This window comes from Dermacentor andersoni, chromosome 8 (assembly GCF_023375885.2).
Source record: "Dermacentor andersoni chromosome 8, qqDerAnde1_hic_scaffold, whole genome shotgun sequence".
Classification (NCBI taxonomy): domain Eukaryota; kingdom Metazoa; phylum Arthropoda; class Arachnida; order Ixodida; family Ixodidae; genus Dermacentor; species Dermacentor andersoni.
Window position 1 is genome coordinate 124,282,736 of NC_092821.1, and position 27,358 is coordinate 124,310,093.

General features: G+C 47.8%; 1 protein-coding gene across 3 annotated transcripts; it reads right to left on the reverse strand.

Annotated features, from left to right (window-relative positions):
• Positions 1 to 5,104: 5,104 nt before the first annotated feature.
• Positions 5,105 to 27,302, reverse strand: LOC126525540 (uncharacterized). Of its 3 annotated transcripts, XM_050173434.3 has the most exons (11): positions 27,086 to 27,296; positions 26,207 to 26,290; positions 23,699 to 23,760; positions 22,122 to 22,160; positions 19,333 to 19,368; positions 16,616 to 16,715; positions 13,400 to 13,557; positions 8,874 to 8,921; positions 8,751 to 8,786; positions 6,323 to 6,473; positions 5,105 to 5,399 (listed from the first exon to the last, which is right to left on the reverse strand). In XM_050173434.3, exons 2-11 carry the CDS (start codon positions 26,283 to 26,285, stop codon positions 5,299 to 5,301), a joined length of 810 nt encoding a protein of 269 aa, XP_050029391.1. In that variant the 5' UTR covers positions 26,286 to 26,290; positions 27,086 to 27,296; the 3' UTR covers positions 5,105 to 5,298. The 3 variants fall into 3 exon arrangements, with proteins under 3 accessions (XP_050029391.1, XP_054923704.1, XP_054923705.1); XM_055067729.2 differs by lacking the exon at positions 5,105 to 5,399 and having other exon boundaries at positions 5,415 to 6,473; positions 27,086 to 27,302; XM_055067730.2 differs by lacking the exons at positions 5,105 to 5,399; positions 19,333 to 19,368 and having other exon boundaries at positions 5,415 to 6,473; positions 27,086 to 27,302.
• Positions 27,303 to 27,358: the final 56 nt, after the last annotated feature.

The window sequence follows — 27,358 nt, forward strand, 5'->3', positions numbered from 1 at the left end:
TCGATCGCCGACATCGTAAAAGAAGAGGTGCACCGATCGCTTGGAGTTCCTGAGGTGCAACCAGAACCACCGCAGCCTCAGCCGCAAGCGATGAGCTACGCCGCCGTCGCCCCCCGTCAAGGTCCCTTTCCACTACCGCGCCAGGACCCCGTAACGCCGCAATTCCGTCGACCACCACCGCCGCCGCCAGCACGCCCACCCGTCGCCCAGCGCAGCTACCCGAGGAAGACTGACGTTTGGCGCGCTCCTGACCACCGCCCGCTCTGCTACCACTGCGGAGAGGCAGGTCACGTCTACCGACGATGCCCATACCGAGAGATGGGACTGCGAGGTTTCGCCGTTAACGCGCCGCGTCCACAGCTTGGAGAGCGCCCACGTGACATCGCCGACTACCTCGCCGCTACTCAATGGAGCTCTCGACGACCGTCGCGTTCGCCATCACCAGGCCGCTACCTGTCGCCGCAGCGCCGACCATACAGTGGCCCAGCCCGGGGCCGGTCAGCGAGCCCATATCCGGAAAACTAAAAGCAGCAACCGATGGAGGTGCGGTTGCTGTTCGTCGAACTGACGAAGATCCTCCGCCGCCGACGAAAGCGCCGAAGAAACCATCTCGACGACATAATGACGACGCGCCACCGTCCCGAGGAAGTCAGGAAGCCAAGACTGCACCGACGAAAGACGACTTCACGACGCGACGTACTAGCTTCAATTCAACACGACGCAGCCGTGATCCGACGCCAAGACCCAACTGCAACGCAAGACAAAGAACCACCGACCTCGACGTGCTTCTAGACGGCCACGCAGTCACCGCCTTAATCGACACAGGCGCCGATTTCTCAGTCATGAGTGGACACATCGCCGTCCAGATGAAGAAGGTTAAGACTGCATGGGAAGGCCCTCAAATTCGGACCGCTGGAGGACACCTGATTACGCCGACAGGAATGTGCACGGCAAGAATTACCATTCACGACCGGACTTACCCTGTCACCTTCGTTATCCTCCAACAGTGTTCACGAGACGTCATTCTCGGTATGGACTTCCTGGACCAACACGGCGCAATCATCAACCTGAAGTCGAAGTCAATAACGCTGTCGGAAGATAAAGCGATACCGCCGGAGAGCCCTCGTAGTCACCACGCCTTGAATGTGCTCGAAGACCAAGTGAGCATCCCGCCCCGCTCCAGCATTGTTATTTCGGTCGGCACCGAAATACCCGCTGACGTAGAAGGCGTCATCGAAGGCGACCAACGTCTACTGCTAGACCGTGAAATTTGCGTCGCAAGAGGGATCGCTCGACTGCATGGAGGGAAAACTGAAGTGTTGCTGACAAACTTCAGCCAGGAGTTCAAGCACCTCAACAAGGGCACGACGATCGCGTACATCGAGGAAATTCTGGAAACAAGTAATGCGTTTGTCCTCTCGAATTCCGCCGCATCTACCCCGACGACCATGGTTCCCGAACCAGACTACGACATTAATCCAAGTCTCCCAGTGATTAAGCAACAGCAGCTCAGAAGTCTGCTCCGACGATACAAAAGCTGCTTTTCGACGACATCGAGGATTCGACAAACACCAGTCGCCAAGCATCGCATAATCACCGAGGAGTACGCTCGACCACTCCGCCAAAGCCCTTACCGAGTTTCGCCGCGAGAACGCGAAGCTATAAGAGAACAAGTCGACGAAATGCTGCGCGACGACATCATCCAGCCGTCGAAAAGCCCATGGGCATCCCCTGTTGTCCTGGTGAAGAAAAAGGACGGAACCCTACGTTTCTGCGTCGATTATCGTCGTCTGAACAAGATCACGAAGAAGGACGTATACCCCCTTCCACGGATAGACGACGCATTGGATCGGCTCTGCAACGCTAAGTACTTCTCCTCGATGGACCTCAAGTCTGGCTATTGGCAAATAGAAGTCGACGAAAGAGATCGCGAAAAGACCGCCTTCATCACCCCAGACGGCCTCTACGAGTTCAAGGTTATGCCATTTGGACTGTGCTCGGCGCCTGCAACGTTCCAGCGCGTGATGGACACGGTTTTAGCGGGATTGAAATGGCAGACCTGTCTCGTTTACTTGGATGACGTCGTTGTATTCGCCGGAAATTTCGACGATCACCTTAGGCGGCTTGCCACAGTACTAGAGGCCATCAAGTCATCAGGGCTCACTCTGAAGCCAGAAAAATGCCGCTTCGCTTACGACGAGCTTCTGTTCCTAGGCCACGTCATCAGTAAATCCGGAGTACGCCCCGACCCCCAGAAAACAGCTGCCATCGCAAAGTTCCCGCAGCCCACCGACAAGAAGGCAGTGCGTAGATTCCTTGGCATGTGTGCCTACTACAGGCGCTTTGTCAAGGACTTTTCACGCATCGCCGAGCCGTTGACACGTCTAACTAAATGTGATGTTGAGTTCAAGTGGGAAACGCCGCAGGCCGACGCATTTGAAGAACTCAAACGACGCATGCAGTCGCCGCCGGTACTTGCGCACTTCGACGAGTACGCCGATACAGAAATCCATACTGACGCCAGTAGCCTAGGCCTCGGTGCCGTTCTAGTCCAGAGGAGAAACGGAGTCGAACAGGTGATAGCTTACGCTAGCCGGTCGCTGTCAAAAGCGGAAGGCAACTATTCTACAACCGAAAAGGAATGCCTCGCCATCGTTTGGGCTACAGCTAAATTTCGCCCTTATCTTTATGGCAGGCCATTCAAAGTCGTCAGTGACCATCACGCGTTGTGTTGGCTAGCGAGTATAAAGGATTCTTCAGGACGACTGGCACGGTGGAGCCTCAGACTACAAGAATACGACATCACTGTAACCTACAAGTCAGGACGAAAACACTCCGATGCCGATTGCCTATCACGCGCCCCCATTGACCCGCCGCCGCAAGATGACGAAGATGACGCCTTCCTTGGCATGATAAGCGCGGAAGACTTCGCTGAACAGCAACGGGCAGACCCGGAGCTAAAAGGCCTGGTGGAATATTTGGAAGGGCACACCGACGTTGTCCCCAGGGCATTTAAGCGCGGATTATCTTCCTTCACGCTTCAAAACAATCTCCTCGTGAAGAAGAACTTTTCACCAGTCCGCGCCAACTACCTTCTTGTTGTCCCGTCAGGACTTCGTCCAGAAGTATTGCACGCCCTACATGACGATCCGACCGCTGGACACCTCGGTTTTTCCCGGACACTATCGAGGATACAAGAAAAGTATTATTGGCCGCGCCTGACCGCCGACGTCGCCCGTTATGTCAGAACATGCCGAGACTGTCAGCGACGCAAGACACCGCCGACAAGGCCAGCCGGATTACTACAGCCAATCGAGCCTCCTTGCCGACCATTCCAGCAGATCGGGATGGACTTGCTGGGACCCTTTCCGACGTCAACAACCGGAAATAAGTGGATCGTCGTGGCGACAGACTACCTCACCCGCTTCGCTGAAACTAAAGCACTGCCGAAAGGTAGCGCAGCCGAAGTGGCGAAATTCTTTGTCGAAAACATCCTGCTTCGACATGGCGCCCCAGAAGTCCTCATCACCGACAGAGGAACGGCCTTTACAGCGGAGCTCACCCAAGCCATTCTGAAATACAGTCAGACAAGGCACAGGAGAACCACGGCCTACCACCCGCAGACGAATGGTCTTACGGAGCGGCTGAATAAGACCCTCGCCGACATGCTAGCGATGTACGTCGACGTCGAACACAAGACCTGGGATGCCGTCCTGCCGTACGTAACATTCGCTTACAACACGGCGGTGCAAGAAACAACACAGATCACGCCGTTTAAGCTGGTTTACGGCAGGAACCCGACGACGACGCTCGACGCCATGCTGCCCCACGTCACTGACGAAGAGAATGTTGACGTCGCTAGCTATCTCCAGCGAGCCGAAGAAGCCCGACAGCTCGCCCGCCTACGGATCAAGAACCAACAGAGGACCGACAGCCGACACTACAACCTCCGACGACGCTTTGTTGAGTACCAGCCCGGCGACCGTGTTTGGGTTTGGACCCCGATACGCCGACGAGGACTCAGTGAGAAACTACTCCGACGCTATTTCGGACCCTACAAGGTCATCCGACGTATTGGCGCTCTGGACTATGAGGTCGTGCCAGACGGCATTTCGCATTCACAGCGGCGCCGCGCACGATCTGAAGTGGTCCACGTGGTGCGCCTTAAACCCTTTTACGGACGCTGACGAACTTCGTCATTTTGTTCTTTTCTTTGCTACGAGTGCTTTTGTTTATTACCTTCGTTTGTTTGCAGCATCGGGTCGATGCTTTTTAAGAGGGGGGTATTGATACGTGTACTTATCTTTATCGGGCGACCACGTTTCGCCGCTTAACAAATGCAATCGCACAGCGCGGGACGCGCCTGCATGTATCCGACGTTTCTGGAAAGTTATCGATGCTTCTACCCGGCTGTCTGTTGTCGCCGAACCTTGTGTTATCTGATTTCATCGCGTAGCGCGAATGGTGTAGAACTTTGTGGAAAGCACGCGGGTCCAAACGATTAGTCTGGAACATTCGACGACTGCTCTATAAAAGCCGACGCGCTTGACCCGCTGAGCAGATTTTCGACGATCGCCGAGCGTGTTCGCCGCTATCGTTGCGCTATAAGTGTAGCCTGTTTTGTGGGCACAGGTTCGCCCAATAAAAGTTAGTTTTCTTGTTCACAGTATTGCTACTGTGTTCTTTCTTCAACGTCACCACCACGTGACAATATATATATATATATATATATATATATATATATATATATATATATATATATATATATATATATATATATATAATGTGTGTGTGTGTGTGTTCAAATATCGTATATCGTAACTGAATATGTGTATCGCACCGCGTTGTGAAACGGCGGTGATAAGAGGAAACGCGTCTAAAATTCTCTCTGCTCTCTTTCTGTTCGACATTTCGGCGCCGTGAGCGCACCGCAGCTTCCCCAATAGACGTGCTGCTTTAATCTGCGATTTTCTCGGCAGTCAAATTCGTCTCTTGCGGCGCAATGACAGCGATATATTTCCCGAAGAGTATACGTTTATTTGACCTCGTATGAGCACGTTATGGTATCCCTAGATCAAATGACAAAGGATGACCATTCCACGGCTTTAACAATTAACCCTTCCTTTATTCCGTATCAGCACGAGCGGAGCCCGAGAAAAAAAAAAAGAACTTGTGGAAGTGAAGTTTCCGCCGAACATTTCGCCCCCTCTTGACGAGCGGCTGCTCTTAGCAGAGCGGAATAAATGAGGTGAGTGGTTAACAGATCGCGAGGTAAATGATGAAGGTGCTGTGTACTCTTCACTGTAACTTGTGGCTTTTTCTTGTGTCAGGCAGGTGAAATTCTGCCTCCGGGAGGAGCCTCCTTTCGGCTTTCGGGTCCGCCGGATAATATTTGGAACCTGCAACAAGTTTAAGCACAAATGTCGAGTGGCTTCCGCACGCAGGTAAGAAAGAAGACGGCGAGGTGGACGAATGCCGCAGTCTGCGTTCCGCGTCCCTGAGCGGGACTCGTGTTGGGGCCCTTACTCATGCGAGAAGAAATTAGAGTATGCGTTTTCTGAGTGGGATGCCCTTAATGAGCACTCTTGAAGCTATACGAAACTGAGCTGCCCGCCTCATACTTTCCCCATTTCTGCCGTTCTGCCTGCAGCGTTTCTTGAGTGAAGGCCAATTTTGGCATGCCGTCGCGCCGTAAAAGTTTACACTTATGCCTTTATCAGAATAATTGAGCTTTGAAAGATCGAATCTCAACGTTGCTCTTGATGCAGGCGACCAAAAAAATTAATTGAAATTCATTCATTTAATGGTTCGTAAAGAGTAATGTGACTGTGGTATCTCATTTGAACTAGCCACAGAGCGAGATCTCTTGTGTGTTTTACTGCTCTTCTAGTTTTACTTATTTATTCATTTTTGCACTTTTCAAATAAAGCGGCTGTTAACGCGGCAGAAAGGTGCATCAGCGACCTGCACCACTTGTTGCCATGGCTTAGGTGGTTCATACTTCTTGTGGTGGCAAACAAAACACAGCTTAACAGAACATAGTTCGCTTCAAATAAGCAGTTTTGGTCAAAAGTGGTGTGGTTAGCGATCATAAGTGAACGAGAAAGGAAGGGGCCCACTACAAAGTGCAGGCGTGGTTTTTTTTTTCTTTTTTCTTTCTTTAGGGGGCAGCCCCCCCCCCCCCCTCACTCTCTGGATCCGCTCGATGGACGCACATCGGGTAACATTAACTGTGGTGCAACGTGGGACACCAAACCAAGTACATTGCCTGCGTGTATGTGCCAAAGGTACAATAAATTAGACACACTTTGGTGACACTTACAGCTCCCAAGTCTGTGAAAAGCTTCTGCCACTCGCGTCATAGTTTTGAAGTCCCTGGTACGGAGGAACTCGATGAGCCAGGACGTGCCTCTGCAGAGGAGCTTCTTCAGCACTAGTCGAACGCTTAGCTCGGGCAACTTCTTCATCGCGCACTGCAATAATTCAACACGGCACGTTATCTTGATATGCTTAGACAATTTTGCTTTACCGCTCTATCGACACACTATGCTTTCTTTTGATGTATGTTGTGCTTTGCAGCCTCAAAGATAAGAGTTCTGGGGAGCAACGCTTCGTGAGCCAAACCAGAAATACGAAAACGTATGTGCGCGGAAACAGACCTGCGACATCAGCTAAAAAACTTTAAAGAATTAAGAACACCTACTTCCTGTCTCGTTATTATGATGTGGGCGAATCTAATTGACTTATGGAAAAATTTGCTCTACCCGCAGCAGCGGTTCTGTGGTATATGGCGTTGCGTTGCTGAGTATGGAGTTGTGGGTTTGATACCCGGCCTCAGCGGTCCTACTTCGATGCCGAGTATGCTCGTTTGCCGTGCTTCGGGCGCATGTTCGAGAACGGCAGGTGGTGAGTGAGTGAGTGAAACGACTTTATTTGGTCCACTACAGACGTAAGCAAACTCAACGTCACCTGGCTAGGCCCACTCGGGGACCATCAGGTGAAACCTGACGGCCCTCTCGCGAGCCCTCTGGACTGCCAGGATTTGAGAGGTCTGATCCTGGGCCCTAATTAGCTTCATCATTTCCTCTTGGGTGAAAGGGGGACCGGCAGAGGCGCAGCCCCACAGGACATGTTCGAAGTCCGCGTAATCACGGTAGGTGGTCAAAATTAATCTGGAACACATCCAATAGGGGCGTCCCTTATGACCCACTGGGACGCTAAACCCCAACATTTAACAACTTTTACTGTGACGAAACCTTGCAAAATACAGAACGCGTTGTAAAAGTAGAAGCTCTCGCTTCGATCGAAGATTAGTAAATTTATAAACGGGATTTGCATTGCATTGTGTGCACTTGTCTCTAAGCCTGTAGACGAAGCGCGCCGCGCTGTCGCATCTTTCTGTCCGTCTGTTCGTTGTAGGACCCTAAAGTAGGTTGACTTAGGAGAATCAACCGAGGGCAAGAGTCCTCTTCGACTTTCGGGGCGCACTCAGCTTTTTGGTCGCTGGCGGTCAGATCACGTGGATTGAGACCGCGGGCAGACTCCCGCGGTTAGTCGCATATGCCTTTCCTACAGCATGGACGCTGGATAAAAAAAAAAAAAAAAGTGTGGCTCGTTGTATGCATTGAAAACGCTGTCATCCGCCGCGGCGCCATCAGTCGGGGACTGTCTGAAAAAAATCATGCCAAAACCACTTTCTGATTTTGAGGCACGCCGTAGTGGCAGACTCCGGAAATTTTGACCACCTATAGGGTTCTTTAACGGGCACCTAAACCTAAGTACGCGGGTGTTTCCGCATTTCGCCAGTCGGACACTGTTGTTTGGGATCGGCATAGCAAATGCGTCTGGAACGCGGTGCCTATACAGTATATCAGTACATGTGGCTATGGACCGTTGCCCTCTTATGTTCGCAGTAAGGCTGTGTGAATATTCGAATCTTGCGAATAGCGAATAAAATATTGTCAATCTTTGAACGGATTCAATCTTGAAATCTAATAGCCAGTATCCGTAAATACGAATATCTTTAAAATAGGTTTTGAATATTTTATAAACCGTCAACTGAGGGTGGGCCTGGAGCAAAAGTGCAACAAATGCCATCCCGGCGTCCGTATAGTGTGGGCAAAACACGAAAAGTTCAGGTAGCAGAGCACGCTACATATAGCGTGCTCTATATAGCGTGCTCCCTGAACGATGTATACATCGTTCAGGGAGCCAGACTTTTGCGGCTCAGTTAACCACTATCATTCACACTCACCGAAGTGTTTCTGAGAAGGCGAACAAAGTGCTTATTTGTTCATGGTGCTTTATTAATGACAGAAGCTTGCTAACGTCGCGAACGGGCTTGTGAATATACTAAGATGTCAACATCGTTTTATATTAACGGGGGAAATGTTAGCTGTTCGTTATACGCAAACTGCTCGATATTCAATTCGTTTCCATTCGGTTCTCGCACTATTTGATTCGTATATGTATTGCATTCGGTGTCAACGATAACTATTACCACACCTCTAGTTTGTAGCGTTGGCCTGCAGTGCTATCTAAGGGTTTCCGATTATAATAGCTGAAGCAGTGCGTCATTTGCACCGTGGTTGTATCTGAAACGCTGTGCTGACAGGCAGGAGCCGCATGTGTATATATAGCAGCGCGCTCGGCCTAAACCTATAAATACGTATAGAGCAAAAATAAAGCATGCCTCTTCCTTCTTCATTCAGTGCACAATAGTAACTGTTAGCAGTGCTCTAGGCGCTTACCACAATAGCTCTCATCAGATCTATCAGCATCTCGTCCTGGAAAGATAAACGATTATGTTTCACACTTCCAAAATTATGGCTGCGTAGCGTGTCACGCGGTGCGTTCGCTTACGCTATACTTACTTTATCAGCACCTTGTTCGAAGCACATAAATTGGTTGAGGTCAATGCACTGCAAGGAGCACAAATGAACGAATGAAGTTGAAATTCGTGAGAAACATGTCAGAAATGTCGGCTTAGATCATGTGCAAAGAGGAGTATGGGTTAAGGAGTGCGAAATAACTGGGTCTTTCAGGAAATAAAGCGCAGTGTTCTTTCGGCATGGGTCCCAAATGGCTCGAGCGCGTGAGTGCTGCACTGACTCGCGTTGTGCACTGTTGATGCCCGGTCATCTTTCAGTGCTGCTCTTTTGTGCCGATGAAATTCATCACGCGCGCGCGGGCGCGTATTCATATATGGTATTGTTCCTGTTTCGCGAGCTTTCTCTCCTCGCTGAAAAAAAGAAATAAATAAACAACACACCCGATCTGTTCTTTGCTAGAACCATTTATTTTGACGTCCCTTACGATTCTGTACAACTCCCAAATTGACATTTGGATAATTAAAACCACAAGATATCGCTACTTTTAATTGATCACAGATGCCAGAAACTAAAAGATAACTGGCGGTTTCTCAAGTGGACTTGAATGAACACGCGCTTGGTGTTACTCGCGTAGAACGATACGCGTTTTTCGTCCATAATATCTCGGACACCCTGTATACCAGATTTCTTTTTCCTTTTTTTTTTCAGAACACCGACTTTAATACCGCTATACTTCGATATCGCTATCGCAAAAAGGTGCCGTTAAGCAGCAATCAATTTTATGTTGCGGATTTCCTTATTTACATGTAGCCCAATGCACGCTCTCGTTCGATGTTGTTTCGTTAATTCTTCGCACTCTGCCGCTTCTGTTGCGACTTCATTTCTCTGTATATATACAGCCGACTTCTGAAATGTCTTGATACCGATTTTTTTCACTTTTTGCCTCTTGTTTAGCTTGTCTGTTCGGTAACCTGCTGGAAACCATCGTGGCACGTACGCAGTCACGAATATGCTCGCACAACCAGTGGCCCGAGTTGTGTATTCAGGCGCACATACCCATGCATGTGGCACATACCCATGCAACGGCACATACCGAGTGAACCAAGTTGTTCTGAGATAATCGGCAAGGCAGCTGCAGCCAGCACCCGCAAATTGGGGGTAAGAGGCGAAGAAATATTCTCTGTAAAATGCGAACTTGGGCTCCCAAATTAGTCGGTGACCCAAGTAATTCTTGTTAGTGAGAATCGGTGCGGCCCTTTTCATGTGATTAGAATTCTCTGGGAGCTTCACCCACTTTGCCGTATGTATGTTTGTCCGTACCTAACCTCTTTGACGCCAACTTGGGTCACTGTGTGTGCGTGAGGGAGACGTTTCGGGCTTGTAGTATATGTATACGTGCACCTTCTCACAACAGCCGCCTGAATGCAGAAATTATTCGACCTTTATGGGAACGCTGGCGGTATCCTCTGAAATCGACATTTGTACGTGCCGCTCTTCAATGAACTCCCAGCGGCGCGGCTATCGACTCCAGAGCCGGTGAAGAAGAAGACGGCTCACGTGCATGTAGCGCGAGAAAAGAACACGCGGAAGCGCTCGACCTGAGCGGCCGCTGCAGGGATCCTGCCTAAATAAACCGCGGCTATCGTGGCTACCTCTTCTCGCCGCCCCCCATCATTTGGTGAACCGGACGACCGAGCCCAGCCATGCCAGCGTCGACGCACCGACTCTACCAAGGAGAGAGTGACGTGGCCTCACGCGGTCCGGCAGACGTCCAGCGGCTGTAGGGTGTCAGAATTCTACATCGACATGCCGGACATCAGCTTCGTCCAGCTGGATAGCCACTTCTGTATCAGCAAGGTTCCGGGCCCCGGCTGCATTGCAGGGTCCGGCTGCCACCTCCCTGCACCGACTTCTAGGTCGACTTGCGAGCAGTCGTCCTTGCTCACTACGCCACCTCGAGCGTTCAGTCACAACAGCTTTCGCCATTTGAACCGCCGCGTCATTCCGCGTCTTGCCGTCCCCGATTGCCTGCGTCCACCTGGGCCGACAGGATGGACGGCCCGGGTGGAAGGCAGCTGCGCAACGACTCTTTCCAAGGAATTCGCTGGGCTAAACGCAAGCGCTTTCGGCTATTCTACGCCCCGCCGCTCTCTTTCCTTGGACGTTCCCGCAAGCTCTCCGCTTTACGTTCGGTGGCACCTCACGCATCACCGATTCAGAGGTTTTCCCACCGGCTCCACTGGGCGCAATTTCGCTCTCGCAGGCGCTGCGACGCCCCAAGCACAACCTTGGCGATGCCTTCAGCGACCACCGCAACCCCTGATGCTATCGACAAACGAGATTTCGCCGCAGGCGGCAGCAGGCCAAAAATATCCTTTAATATTTATCCTTTACGTTCTGGGCGGAATCGAACGCGCATCATATATTCGGACAATCTTGTCTGGGTATATATTCAGACACGCGTCACGCGCGGACTTCGCGGCGCCGCGGTTAGGCGGCACAGCGTGTCTGGACAGATGGAGGCGCCTGGCTGCATGCAGTAGACTGTTCATACCTGCATGACGCGTTTAAGCAGTGGCAATACAGGGTGTGTCGCTACATTGCTTCTATGCTACTCGCATTAACGTCGACATTGCGAGATTGGTTCTGCCGGATTTTTTTTTTTCCTTTAGTGAAGAAACATGGCATACACAACTGGAACTAAGAAATGGCTGCGGAAGCTCCCTCAGACGGTCGCTGATGCACCGGAATATAATAACGTCCGCAGAAAAGTAGGATTTACACGACCGAACGTTTGCTATTATTGAACTGCCCGCTCATCAGGTCTTCCTCCCCTTGCGTGTCACCTTGTTTACCCGCAACAAAGAATGAACGGGCAAACCAGAAACAAAATATAAATAACGCGTATTACAGCTGAATGATCGCAAATCAACAGAAGCAATGAACTGCTGCTATCTACATGACCGACAAGCCCTTTCTTTTGCATATGGCGACACGAACGTCAATGCACTGACATTTGCGCCGCGGAAAACGCGTTGTTATGCTCAAATGCCCGCCGAGCACAATATTGTGGCAAATGTTAAGCGCACATAAACGAGTTACTTGCGTGCTCGCTTAAGATGAAGGTTTACCTTTTAGCCAACTCCGATTTCTCGGTTCAAATTAATACATGGGAAACTCATAAATGCTCTCCCTAATTAACCACTGGACCGATTTGGATTCAATTATTTCAAATAAGCTAAATTGCACGGACTTTATAGGAACTAAAATTTTGATTTAGTGGTTTGAGATTATGACGAAAGATTGCCCGAAAATCGGGAAGCTTCAAGAAAATGGAAGCATATGAAGTTTTGAAGTCTGTGACTTTGCACCGAAACCAGATATCGCAGTTCTGTAAGCTGCATATGCTAGATCATCTAAAGTTGACAAATGTGATGTTGTGTTTACAGTTTACGTAATATTGTGACAATATTTACGAGAGTATTGCGAAAGTCCTCACAAGCGGGGGTATTTCATATGTGTAATACATCAGTTTTGTGATATTTATAAGTCTATAATAAGTAAGTACAGTTTATAGAATTGTGATAGCGTTTTTTTTTTGTTGTTGTCGGGTTATAGATTTGTAGAAATTATATATATAATAAATATATACTTTATAATTCATGCAGGAAATTCGGGACTCAAGTGTAGACTGCATTCCTGGCTGATAGCATGCACGCCACGTACCGCCCGCGACAACGGCTGCGTTGCAAAGGAGTGTAAACGACCTGTTTATGTCAGATCCTGTGCGACCTTTTCGTGAGAGCTTATGGTTATTGGAGATGGAAACATGCTGCATACGTGATTTTAACGTTTATTACTTGTTTAAACTTAACATTATTGTTAATGATGAGAGAATTAACTCACTACACATGGTTCTGAAACCGGCACTTTCAGCTTCTGTTCCACAGGTGCTGGCTACAGCTTTCGGTATGTTTTATTTTCCAAACAAACAGTGCAGGGGCATTTTTTTCCCTACAAGATGTTCTCCAATGAACCGCACATCTAAAATTAAAAAATAATGTCCTTTCTTTTTTGTTCAGGAAAGAAAAAGCGTTTTTAACAACCTTATACATTAACTAAAGGCGCCACCTCACTGACCGCGGCGAACGATCCTGCGTTAGAAAGCAGGATGTTTCAATTCGTTGCAAACAATTGGAAAATGCGTGCTTACACTAGGTTTGTCTCACAGCGAGACGATCACACATACAAAGGCACACGGAACGGATGCTGTGCCTACGTGCGATCGTTTGCTTCGCGCTAAACTTCACGTAAGCAATCATGCGCGCCAACTGCAAGTTCTACGAAAATGCGTCATTGCTCAAAGCTATTTCTAACAGAGCGGCCCCCGAGGTGCCCCTGATAAAGCGGGTTGAAGAGGCACTCATCGCTGGTGTCTCGTTGAGCCTGAAGAGTGGCTTTTCCTCACAACCGTGGTCCGTTTGACACGCGGACCTGCACGCAACTGTTCTGCGCGGAGTTTGCGTTCCACCTGCGAGCAGGGCAGCTTAACCCTGCAGGCGACTCACGTCTCTGACGTCCAGAGGGTCGCTGAAGGTGACGCTGACGGTGCTGTTGCACGGGGTCGCCGGCAGCAGCTGTCGGTCGCACGTTCCCTCTTCCCTCTCTCGCGCGTTACAGGGCCTTGGCAGCAGCACCTTGAGCACGGGCACCACCGCTTTTGACACTGCAGCGGGAAAGCACGCATTTCGAGAGACGTGCTTTGGAACAGTCAGCCTAAAATGTCAGTTCTATAACGATCGAAGGTCTGGATTCGAGCTAGAAGTTAATAGCGAACGTCCTCGAAGGGGAATAGCGCTCGAGACAGGCGAACGCGGGCACACGCGCACACACACACAGGGCGCTGAACGGCTCAACAGCAGGCGTTTGCGCTCTAACTACAGGGGACGGGGACAAGAGACGAGACAGGTACACATTGCGCTTGTGTGTGTACGTCTCGCAGCTTGCGCGCAAACGCCTGCCGTCATGGAATATGCTACCAATTCACCCAACCCAGTATACCGTACACCCACAGCGCTGTTATGTTATGTTTTCTTATACCCGTGTTTTGCGACAGATTATTTCTCACATTTACACACCTTGCAGCTACGGCCGTGTCCTTCTGCCGCTGAGAACAGTGGTCACGGGTTCCTTCTTGCTCGCCACGACTGTCACATTCAGCCCGCGTGCGGAGGTTTTCGCGGGCATCAAGTGGGTTCCAGCATTGTACGCAGGAGACCGTTTTTTCTTCTCAACAATTTGGCTATATTGACCATAAAAGGTCTCATTACATATAACCTTGCCACTTAATTTCCTGCGTGATACGTAGTCCTAGTGTAGTTTATCATGAATATAAATCACCCAGTCAAACTAAATAATACAACACTGTCGAATATTCGTTTCCGTTCGAGTATACGCGTAACCATATAACATTTATTATCACATTGAAGTATACAAGGGACAGATGCCAATGCAAGTAGCGACTGTTCCGAACAGTTCTCGCTGCAGTATAGAGGTGTAAACAAAATTGGGCAGGTTTTACTGAAGGGCGAAGTATTGCAAGCGATAGCATATGGTTCAGCGTTGCGCGAAGCTCCTCGGACGGCGTTCTAAGCGGGGGCGACATGTTGGCGCGACGCAGCAGGCGAGGCTGTGCTGCAGAAACAGCGCCCTGACAGTTACTAGGCGTCCCACAATGCTAGTGTGATGAGAAACACTAGCATTTTGGTTGCTTTGTTCGAAAGCTCTGAAAGCTGTACATATTGTTTCTGCGTTCCAGTAATGATGTGTATTTATTTCTATCTTATTGCACTTTCTCATCCTCACCATTGCGCCTTAATTATTTATGGTGGCTGTACATACCCAACTGTCCGTTGCCGTCGTGTCGAGGGAAAATTCACCTCGTCAAGCTACTAACTGTTGTAGCTTCTAGTGAACGCTCTTTCCTTTCAAGAAAGCACACGAAAACAAATAAAGGGAATTGAACTCTCATGTTTCTAAATATGTGATGTATGAGAATATGCGGATTTTTATATGGGATCCATATTTGTTTAATTATATGCAGTTATTATGTGTGGGGGTTATGGGGCGCATATAGTTTTTTTTTTTTTTTGATAGGGAGCCGCGGTTATTTCTAAGAGGTACCAGCTCCTGATTGAATGCACGGAGCAGATAACTCCTAATCAATGGTTGCTTCTCATTCAGTAAGGACGACTCGCCTTTAAGCATCCTGTCCATTTATCTCGATGTAGGAAAAGCAGTGTTTTATTTGGCCGATTAGTAGACCTACCTCCTTCAACGACGAACCGCACTGTACGTGCATCGGTTGGTGCGCTGTTCATGTGCTTCATTGCTGTCTTTGTGATCACTTTTCAGTTTGTCATATTCAAGCTGCTCAGTTGACTGACGTTCAGTTGTTAAGGCCATTACATACATCCAGTAATGTATACTATAAACCCCCTTTTCTTTGTACCAAACTGACTATTCACTCTGTTTAGAAATGAGAACTTCTTGTGGTATTTGTTCTCGTGTTCTAAATTTGTTTTTCTCGCATATTCGTATTCTATCGGAAAATTTCTTTAATCTAACACCCTCGGTATTTTCGCGTTACGTCGGAATACTTTTTTGCGTTCGACGTCTTGTTTGCTGATAATGAACTCGTCTGACGCATGTTGCTACTGCGCATGCTGAGTGAGCTAAACAACAATGGGGGTAGTGGCGTGTCGAAGCCTTGTTTAAATTATACCCGTATGCTATGTTGAGACTAACAAAATTAAATGATGGGTTCTTACGTCACAAAAATCGTGACCTGATTATGAAGCACGCCGTTGCGGGGGGACTTGGGATTTATTTTGACCAGCTGGGTTATTTTAAGGTCCACCTAAATATAAGCACACGAGCGTTTTTGCATTTCGCCCCGATCGAAATGCGGCCACCGAGTCCCGGATCGAACCCGAAACCATGAGGTCTGCAGCGCAACGTCATATAGCCATTGAGATACCGCGGCGGGGTTTTCAGGCTAATGTATAATATGTGTTATTTCGATCGTGCGACCAGGAGCAGCAGGCGCCATTCTGTGGTGGCTCATGCCTGATAATGGCTTTAAATGGCCCATGCCAATCAAAGGGCTGCTAAGCAGAAACACTAAACCAGTTTAAAGTAATTATTCTTTCATAACTGTGATTTCTCTAATTTCATGACGATAGATTGACTATTAGGCGAGAAAATGAAAGGCAAAATTCAGTTTTGAAGAAATGTTGCTCCGGTAAATCAGTGTGAATTAAGTCACGAATTTAGAAGGTTATTTTCGTATTTGGTAATTCGTGGCTGAGTAAAAAATTTCTGATGGTTGCGAACTGCAGTCTTTGGCTCTTTTATAATGCACTGTAATCAGTCTTTACTGATAAAAAAAAGATTAACTAGACCCGAGCAGTGCGTCCAAAATCTATAAGGCCCGTCGAGTCGGTGCGGGAACTTCAAGTTGGTGGCGCATCTTGTTCTTCATTTTTGCGTCTCTCTGCAGATGACGATTGTCTGAAGAAAAATGTACACGCGTATGACCGAAGAATTGCGATGAGCTGATAAAGTGCGAATCACGCGACAAATTTCAAATGATAATTTGGGGAGTGCTTGGTCAGTGGTGTGATTACATCGGTTGGTGCCTAGGAATATTGAACTTGGGACATCTTTGTGCGCCTGTTCTCAAGCGAACTTTCTATAATTAAAGTGAAAAAGTAAGCGCATACCTCTTGGAAATAACGTCCTGAATGCAAAGATCAGGGGTCTTCTCAAAGCCGTGAGAATTCTTTTCAGCGATCTTATGGAAAATATAGCGTCCATGAGGCACTGTAAATAAACGAAGAAAAAAGAATCATGCACACTAAGTGCACTGTAGGCATGGCGTGACGCGAAGCTCCGTGCGAATGCATAACCGACGTTTCAGATTGTGCTTATGCGTTTTATTTATTTATTCATTTAAAGAAAACTGTCAATCTCAGGTGACATGAAGTCGAAAGGACACGTATATAATATCGCAGTACGTCCGGTTGCGAAAAAAAAAGCAAGTATCTGAGAAACGCCACATATTCGAACGCCTTTATAACGAAGGGCTCAGGGCTTCCTAAATTATTCGTTATACAGGTGACTTCGTTGTAAAGGTCGAGCACAGGACAGCTTACAATAGAACCAGGACAGAATTAGTCCTTCGTTCTACAGGTCATTTCGTTGTAGAGGAGTTCGCTGTAAGAATATATATATATATATATATATATATATATACTGGCTCGTCCTAATAAGTCACGTGCGGTGTGGCGCTTACATGTCTGAGTCGGTTTAGTTCTTCCGCATTTCTCGGTGCACTACTGGCATCTCTGCTGATCAGCAAAGATGCCAGTAGTGCCAGACAACCCTCGAGGGTTGTCTCCGTAGACTACGCCTGGCTTGTCGAGCGTTGTCGTCGGTGAGGGCGAGGTTGTCCCCGCAGAATAGGATGGGGCCGTTGTCCTCGGACCAAGCGTTTGCTGGCGACCACGGTGCACAGCCGCGGGCTTGGAGGATCAAATCCGGCTGGTGCAGAGCCACCGGTGAGTGAGTGAGTGAAGAAACTTTTATTGCAGGTCCGGCGAGGACGCAAACTCGTCGCGCACCTGGCTAGTCCCACGTCGGGACCGGCAGGTCTAGCCCACCGGCCCTCTTCCGCCACCGGTGTCCTCTTCCTGTTCAGGTCTTCAATCTCGACGTCCTTGGTTCAGCGCCTTCTTCGCCCAGTAATGATGATGATGATGATGATGATGATGATGATGATGACCTCATGTTATGGCTTATACCCACACTGGGGGATTGGCCAAGAATTGCGTGCTGCTCAGCAAGCTTCGTGGACGCAGCTGCATACCGAGACGGCAAGGCTTTTGCGGTTTCCGTCATTGACACGCTGGGCAAAGTCATCAACTGTGCTTCCGTCCGGACGACGAACCCAGAGGTGGCCGAGCAAGTGGCCATTGCACTCGCCATGCAAGACGGTCGGAGAGACAGGGTGTATAGCGATTCGAAAGCCGCCATCAGGGCATTCCAGAAAGGCCGGGTAGCCCGGCAGGTAGTTCAAATTCTGAAAGGCGCCAAACAGGGCAACACCTCCATGCACTCGATCCTTTGGTTCCCTGCACACGTCGGGGCGATTGAGGGGGTTCCTCTGAACCTCAACGAGTCTGCCCACGAGGCTGCGCGTGGCTTTACCGACCGCGCTGCCCTCGGATCGGGCGACTCTCTCCCCGGACACAGAGACGCTCCTCTCACACACAACGAAATCACGAAATTCTTTTGCTTAGAGAGAAGGGTTTTCCCCCCGCCTCACTCGAAGCTAAGCAGGCCGCAGGCGGTCACACTAAGACTTCTGCAAACGAACTCGTACCCAAATCCGGCGTCCCTTAATAGCATATATCCCGAGATTTATCCGAATTGTTCTTGCGTGGCCTGTGGTGAGGTAGCTACGTTGCCTCATATGCTCTGGGAGTGCGGGTCGCTGGGCCCGAAGTTCACCAAGGAAGAGTGGGACGCGCTCCTGCGAAGTCCCGTCCTTGAGGACCAAATCCTGGCCGTCCAGCGCGCCCGCGATCGGGCCGGCACACTAGATCTGTCAGTCCCGTCGTGGGATTAGCCGGGTGCGCGTTTTATCGCGCTTTGCTGGACCAAATAAAAGTTTATTCACTCACTCACTCACTCTAGCTGACTTCTTCCTTCTTCTCCTCTAGCGGTGGTCTGCCATTTGCCACCTCGCTCCTTGCAGGCCACGTTAGCCTTCTTCCTCTTCCTTTCTCTCTCTCCCTCTTCTTCTTCTACTTAAGCTCGTGACAATCACCCCATCTAGCTTTCTGCCGTGCTCGAGTGCATTTCCCTTCCCTTGACACCCATTCTGTCACTCTAATGGTCCACCGGTTATCTGCCCTACGCATTACATAACCTGCCCAGCTCCATTTCTTTCTCTTAATGTCAACTAGAATATCGGCTATCCCCGTTTGCTCTCCGATCCACTCCGATCTCTTCCTGTCTCTTAATGTTACGCCGGATATTCTCCGTTCCATCGCTCCTTGCGCGGTCCTTGTTTTCGAGCTTCTTTGCCAGTCTCCAAATTTTGGCCCCACATGTCAGCACCGGTAGAATGCACTGATTGTACACCTTTCTTTTTAATGACAATTGTATTTCCCGTATTTCCGACGCGCCCTTTATCTCGAACGGCGTGCAAGAACTCGACAGCGCAGGTCGGCCGTTGCGACGTGACGTCACGTGAGGCGTACAGGCACCTTCATCGAGTGGTCGACCTCCAAGATGGACACGGCGCCCGTCGGTTGCGGATTATCCGGAGCACACCATGAAGATCGCGATGCACGATGGAGTTTGCTATACTGCTGAACGCACTGTGGATCGTATGCACGTTACACGCATGCAAGAGTGAGCAGCGCATACTTACGTTGGCAAGTTTGTCCAAGGCCAGTTTTATGTAAGCCTGCGAGAGTAAGTGACATGTCAGTTTCCTTCGTAATGCAGTTACTAGCTGCTAGCGAGGTATTTTTCGATCAACGCTGGCAGAGCTTACTTAGCTGTTAACACTTGCATACATTTTCGATGCGGTCCGCATTTTACACTCAAATTCACGAATCAAAGCAAGTGACTGTCTCTGTCTGCGTGCACAATCGATGCGCCATATTCGAAAAAAATTAAGAGATGCCTGTTTGGCGGGAATGGATTAGAATCCTTTTTATAATACATTGTATCAAAGCTGCTTCGCACCGAAGGTATATTTGCAGGCCGTATAAATTGGAAGCACATAGCTCATGTGTTCCAATTTTGGCAGATTGGTGCAAAAAATTTGTCGATAAGACTAATTGCGAAAAAAATAATCAAGAACGCATGTTACCTGTCTGCGCTGTGTTGGAAAAACGCAAAAAAGTTTCAACGTCGAAGAGAACAGCGCAACTGTGTGCATCCAAACACACCTCTTTCTCACGGGTCCGGCATGTTCGTTTTGCGCTGAAAGTTTCCGTCCCGTGTGCCTAGGGGTGTATACGGTACAGCGGTATCTACAGAAGCAATTTATCAGGGGCACCACTCTGAATGATTTAACAGAGGTTGCGTAAATGTACCTAATTCGCGTGCCTTCCTGCCGTGCATAAGCAATCAGGACAGGGGTAGGCACTATCTCGAGGACGCTTAAGATGGACGGATTAAACGTACATAAAAGAGTAAGAAAAATTAGGGGCGCATTGGTAAATTACGCTTCCGCAGTGTCAAAGAAGCCAACTTTAACGGGAGAGCATAGGCCTGGTAAGACAGTAAAGATGCAGAAACAAAAAAGTGGCGACGCCGCCTTCAAGTTCCCGCAGCACCTAGCCGTGATGTCACGAATTTTATTGGTACTGGCACCAGGTTGTGTTCTATAAAAGAACCAGTTACTGAAATTAGCAAGTTGTAAGAACTTGTACTGAGCCCGAACAGGCCGAATACGAGAAGGTGCTTTGAAATATGTGACGTCGCACTGGCTTACCAGCGCATGCAGGAGTTGCGGCGCGAATTTTTTTGAAGCCTTCATCCTCATTTTATTTCCTAATAATCAATCTGTTACTGCGAAATTGAAGGTTATAGAGATTTGAAAGAACGCTTCGTCAGTCTCAATTAATTTTACCATTGTTCTTTAGTGTCCCTGTAACACGATGACAAAACTTCACGCCGTCCTCCGGAGCGCATGGCCTCCGAGCTAAGACAGCGCATGCCGCCCAGTCTCGGAGGCCACGCGGAGCGTCGTCTCCTTCACGTGCAGTGGCGCGCCGTATCAATTGCTGCTCCAAAGTATTTCCTCACTAAAATTTTACCCTTAGACCCAACGGAAGGCCGGTGATTAAAGCATCATCATCATCATCATCATCAGCAGCAGCAGCAGCAGCAGCAGCAGCAGCAGCAGCAGCAGCAGCAGCCCGTTTTATTATGTCCACTGCAGGACGAAGGCTTCTCCCTGCGATCTCCCTGTGCTGCGCCAACCGATTCCAACTAGCACCCGCGAAATTGCGAATTTCATCGCTCCATCTAGTCTCTTGAAGCCCATTATGTAACCCTAATTGTCCAACGGTTATCTAACCTGCCCATTACATGACCTGCCCAGCGCCATTTCTTAATGTCAATTAGAATATCGTCTATACCCGTTTGCTCTCTGATCCGAAACGCTTTCTTTCTGTCTCTTAACGTTATGCCTAGCAATTTTCTTTCCATCGCTCTTTGCGCGGTCCTTAACTTGTTCTCAAGCTTCTTTGTCAGTCTCCAAGTCTCTGCCCCATATGTCAGCACTGGTAAAGTGCACTGATTGTACACCTTCCTTTTCAACGACAATGGTAAGTTTCCAGTCAGGAGCTGGCAATGTCTGCCGTATGCGATCCAACCCATTTTTATTCTGTGAATTTTCTTCTCGTGATCAGGGTTCCCTGGGATTAATTGACCTAGGTAAACGTACTCCTTCACAGACTCTAGAGGCCGACTGTCGATCCTGAACTCTTGTTCCTTTGGCCGGCTATTCATCATTATCTTTGTCTTCTGCATATTATTCTTCAATCCCGCTCTTACACTCTCTCTGTTAAGGTCCTCAGTCATTTGTTGTAATTCGTCTGCATTGTTTCTGAATAGAACAATGTCATCGGCAAACCGAAGGTTACTGAGATATTCGTCGTCGATTTTTACTCCTTAGCCTTCCCAGTTGAATAGCTTGAGTTGAATAGCTTCCAAGCACGCAGTGAACAGCATTGGAGGGATTGTGTCTCCATGTTTGACCCCTTTCTTTATAGGTATCTTGCTGCTTTTTTGTGTAGAATTAAGGTAGCTGTAGAACCTGTGTACATATTTTCCAAGGTACTTACGCAAGCGTTCTGTACTCCTTGATTACGTAATTACGTAAATTAAATCAAGGCCGGTGGAATGTAAGGATGCCTTGCGCTGGAATATGTTTATTTTTTATCAGCCACGGCTTACGGTCGGCCAATGATGATGATAAAGTTAGAGGAGCGTTGCTTGAACGAGATACCGACAGACGCGACACCTCGGGCTGGGCAAAAAAAAAAAAAAAAGAAGGTTATCTTTAGAAAAGTGAGAACGTGCATCTTGGGCCGTTACTGTTATTTATGGGCGAAACTCATTACCGTATGACCAAGAATAATTTGTTAGCATTGTACGGATAAACAAATGAATAAAAAAAAACAAAGCTGAACGAAGACTTACTTTCCTTTTCCCGCACATGTTCAGCACGTTGCCCAAGCACTGTGTGGGAGGAAAGGGAAAGGAAATTGAACAGCGTCCTCACGCACCCTGGTTGTTCAGACATGCACGTCACGTCAAATAATTTGTGCTTTTTCTGACAAAGATCAAAATTTAATTATTTTGCATGCCGAAACCACGATCTCATTGAGACACACCATACTGGGGGATGAAATATGACCACCTGAAGTTCTTCTTGTTCTATTTCTCTGGTGAAATGGTGCAACCCAGTCTGGGGGTCGGCTATGAATCGGGTGGTGAAATATACTGGTACCAATTTCTTAAAAATAAATTAACGGGTTCGTTAACAAACATCTAAATCTAAGTACGCGAGCGTGTTTCCACTTGGTCCCCATCGAATTGCGGTTGTGCCAGAGCCAGGATCAAACCCGCTACCGTGGCGGATGTGACAAAGATTCACAGCAAGTGACTGAACTCGTTGGCTTTGATAATTTTATTGGTTTTTACAGTTACTGTTCAATATAAATATCACAGTCTGTAAATGAAAAAGTCGGGTATAGGCTGTATCAGGGATGCAGCTGCAGTGGGATACGTGAAACGTCTTGTGCGTGCTTCATAAGGTCCATGAGCACTATAGGGTATACAAAATTGACGTAACCAAATGTGGATTTGTACATCCCTTAGAAAGCTTACACGCCTATCTGATATATTACAGCCAGTGGGCGTTCAGTTTCTGATTTTGCAGTGGTGTACGCTTTCTATTCGTAGTGGATCCGTTTGTATTGTAAGGCTCTTTCGGCACTATTGGGTGCAGAAATTACCCTTTACACTGGTGGCGCCCGAGGCTGCCCTGCGTCACTGGAGTCTGCCGCACTCGCTGTTGGGGCCTCTGCGCTTTTCTTTTTTCATCTCGAGCGCTTGCGCACGCACCCTAGGGAAACGGACGCATTTCGCCGTGGTCGAAGCGACTCGGCATTTTTCTGCCTCGCTGCCCAAGTCTCTTCGTGCCATTTCTGGACCCTGCGTGTGGAACGCAGGGGCGCCATAGCCGAGTAAGCGTGAAATTTCTCCAAAAAGGTTACACACTTACTCGTATAGGCCTTGAAACTCCTGATGAGCAGAAGTTTGAGTTTGACGGGTTATACCCACTATGGCTGACTAAGCTCGCTCAAACGCGTCCACTCCGGCTCGGATTGACAAACGTGCTGCCGAGCTATATGCCGCTCTATGAACGCCGATCGAGATTCTAAATTTAGCTCCTATTGCGTCGTTCGTGGCGCGACAGACGCATGATCGAATCGCGGATTCTTGCCTCTATACGCAACGATGTCAAAGTAAGTCGCGGGTGTAGTACACGGTTGCAAAGGTATACGCAGTAATAGTATATCACGCTTTCGTTGCACGCGGTTTTAACGAGCGACCCCCTAGTCCGAACTGAAAGGGTCGTGATGTGCGAATGCGCTGGAACGTCAGCTACGTCGGCGACATTTTACTTTCCACATAACGCGAAAAACGCCTGTTTCATCACTGCTTAACGTCAGTTCATTCACGTACGAATGTATCGTAAGAATATAGCTTACCTCTTTTATACCTATCAGGTCGGGAAAGCGTACCTGAAAGCACGAGTCTAGGGATAGTTCATCTGAAAAAAAAAAAGAAAGAATTATGCAGACTCAACGCACAATTTCGTATGTGAAGCGGAGCTTTCGTGAAGTGGTTAATGGAATGCCATAAGCTCGGCCCATTTAATTCTTGTGTCTTTGGCGTATACTGTCGAGCGAGCATGTGTTCTCGCGCACCCCTCTTTTATGTTTACAAACAGAGTTCACAAAGTACTTCCGGTTAACCACTCTGAATGCTCTGAAACAATAAAAGTTACAATAACTTATAAGTATATAGAACTTTCCAGCTGGCACTAGTTTTTCTGCAGAGTTAGAGAATGTTTGAAGAGTGAATTTTACTGCTAAGTGCAGCAAGAAAGCTGCATGAATGAGTTCGACACGTCGAACACATTCTTTATACATGAACACGAAAAGACCACGTGCTTATAGTATATTATAGGACAAAAGACTTAGATCTGCTTGGCCAACTTAAGGGTCAAAAATGCGTGACCGCAAGTTTTCTGTGGTCATGAACGCACTGCTGCCTCAGCGTGGACGAAATGTTAAACGTATCGCCCGCTTCTTGGTCAATCTACCGTTCTGAACATGTGCCATAGTACTGAAATCATCATCATTATCAGCACGCGGCGATTATCTGGAAGTGGTAGTAGGCGTTGGCAGAATAGAAGTATGCGTGCGATTGTAGCCTAATGGCGAGTAAAGTAAGCAAAGAAGGGTTAGCAAGGTTGGCTTTATTGAACAAATTGTGCACTTGATGACGTATGTTTGTTTCAATGACGATATTTAGATATTATTTGTTTAATCACTTCGCATTACGCGTGCGATGCGCGTAATGCGAAGACGTGGGATCGTTCCCCCACTTGCGGCAAGTTGTTTCTTCATATACTTTCATTTCCGTTACTTTTATCATTTCTTTAATTCAATTAGTAAGTACAAGTAATATCCCCTGTGTTGTTCTTGGTGTCTTTGTTGACTTATGATATTCACTTCCAGTCACTTAATGGGACCAAGACAATGTTCGCGGTAGTAACTAGAAAAGAAGCAAGCCTTCATTTTTCACACAACTTTCCGTTTCAACTGTTTAGATAATTGAGTGTAAATACCTTGGAGTTACAATAACAAGTAACTTAGAGCTTAGATTGGCAAATAGCACGTGTTTTGTTTCATAATTTATTAAGCTCGGCTTTGTTTGACACAAACTTAATAACGCACCTCTTCCTTCCTGAAACAAAACTACTTGCGTTCATGCTGCAGAACAGTTATTAGGCCCATCTTTCAGCACGCCTGCACGATGTGGGATCCCTATTCAAAAACAAACGTAGATGTATTGGAAGTGGTTCAACGTAAAGCTGCGTTAGTAATCTTTTTCCTGAATACAGGTGCACTAGGTTCACCAACAGGTATTATAAAAACTCCTGGAATGTAAATTTTACGAAGTCGGCACACGGTCCAGCTTCTGAAGGCTCTCCTTTTACTAAAAAAAAAAAAAAAACTTATCAATTAGCCGTAAATCCTGCCACATATGCGAGTGTTGGAAATATGAAGTACGAACCCTAGCCACGCGCACTCTCCTGCTCCCTATATACGGCGCAGGGACTAAAAGGTTTAGTATTCTTTTTTACCTCGGAGATTGACAGAATGAAATAAAAAAGATAAACTTTCCCGTGCATTCCTAATTAGCATTGAATCTGCAGAAATGACACATTCTTGCTGAATTTATCACATTGTATATGTCATTTCTAGTCTGATTTGCATTTGTTAGGCCTGGATAAAATGTTAATTGGGCTTTTTTCCCCTCCTGCTTGTGGCAATGAAACCTCCAGTTAGCAAATAAATAAATAAATAAATAAATAAATAAATAAATAAATAAATAAATAAACGAAGGCTTAAACTTTTGAATTTCATTTCACGCACCAGAAAATTATCACAATTCATAACGGGCCTTCCCTGAAGATCAGACTGTGATTACTGATTTTTCATAATTTCATAATTTATTTGTTAGTAAAAATACAGATAATTACATGTGCGTAGTATACATAAGGAGGTCCCATAATGTCGCACAAGTCTCCATGGCGTTTGCATGGGTTTGTTTTTATTTAATCGAACACTAGTTCCGGTGCCTTTTAGCTTCTTTGCATCCATGGTATGCATCTCTGCATACTAACTACCGCCTTTAGCAATAGCGATGATTGAAGGCCGACGTCGGCCCTCCCCTTCCAGGTTTGGTCACTGCTTTGTGGGCAACCGCGAACGAGTGGACCGTAAGAGACTGCCAGTGAACAAAAGTGACAATTTAATGCAATCAAGATGAGCATTGATGTGACCCGGAGGGTGTGCATTGACTGAAAAAGAAACGGCGTAGCGAATCTTCACTTCGTGCAGTTAATTGCACTGTTTCACATCCGAGGAATCGAGATATAAATCTCTTAATACCGGTCCTGCGAGGAACGAGCCAATTGTGCTTACGGTTTTGAGCGTTGGCTCCTGAAGATACCATGACTGCAGCCACGATGATTGAAAGCAGCGCCATCATCGGTGTGCCCATGGTGCCTGCAAGTTTGGAGAGGAGAGCAATAAAATACTAATCGAAAATCGCTGAGCTGAATGGCAGACGAACATGAGAAATAATGATGGCAGGCGAACCCTAAACAATGAACTACATGATAGCTTTTCTTCGAATCAGTTTCAGTTTCGTTTTCGAAGAGGCGCGTGTATCGTGACGTCATGACGCAATATGGGGTCACGTGGGAAGGAGCAGGACATCGCGAGGTCCCATGGCACTCGCTCAGGCTCGATCGTTTAGCTATGCCGAGCAATAAGAAGCAGGCTAGCAGCGTAGCAGGCGACTGAGCTAACGGGAGCAAGTTTCACAGCGTCACAATAGCCTGGTCCCACCTGACCACCTTCCACGTCATGACGTCACGACACTTGCGCCTCCTGTGAAACCAAACCGAAAATTATTCAAAGAAAAGCTATTATATAGTAATCATTCAAGGCTCTGAGCGGATTCCTGACTAGTGTTGGATCTACAGAACGCATGCATTCTTGAAGGGCTTATTGCATTGTAAATGTCAGACATCTTAGCCGGATTTCCATATTTTACATGTGTTTAAATTGTATACTGTACTTATTTCTCTTTCGCCCTTTCGCATGCCCTAGGAAGCTTGCACTGTAAATAAGTTGTATCAAATAATAGTGGCGAGTGCTTCGGGCGCATGATCGGCGCATTGCTAAAAATTAAACAAACAAACAAACAAACAAACAAACACAAACAAACAAACACAAATAAATAAATAAATAAATAAATAAATAAAAACAAGTCACTGTAAACTTAAGGCATCTCACCTTCGGAACCTGCCAGATCCCTGGGGATGAGAATGTTCTAGCGTCCCGCAGGATGGACGGCCACAGAATGTGCCAGAATGACGACATCGACCGTACCTGGTTGCAAACTCTGCGCAAATGACGCTTCACAACAACGGCGTCCTCATCTGCAACCACTGGAATCGCGCTCCCCGCCGAGCCGGCAGCCGCGTGACATTTTCAGGGCACGCTGTAACTCGCCTGTGTCGGCGCCAAAGCCGCGCATTAGCCTCAGCCTGGCGCCGCGTTCTGCGA

Bases quoted from the DNA above. Each gene is read 5' to 3' on its own strand.
- LOC126525540 (XM_055067729.2), bottom strand. From the start codon at position 26,285: ATGGGCACACCGATGATGGCGCTGCTTTCAATCATCGTGGCTGCAGTC. The intron at 23,761-26,206 runs GTAAGCACAATT...TTTTTTTTTCAG, and splicing joins AGGAGCCAACGCTCAAAACC to ATGAACTATCCCTAGACTCG. The intron at 22,161-23,698 runs GTAAGCTATATT...CCTCCCACACAG, and splicing joins ACCTGATAGGTATAAAAGAG to TGCTTGGGCAACGTGCTGAA.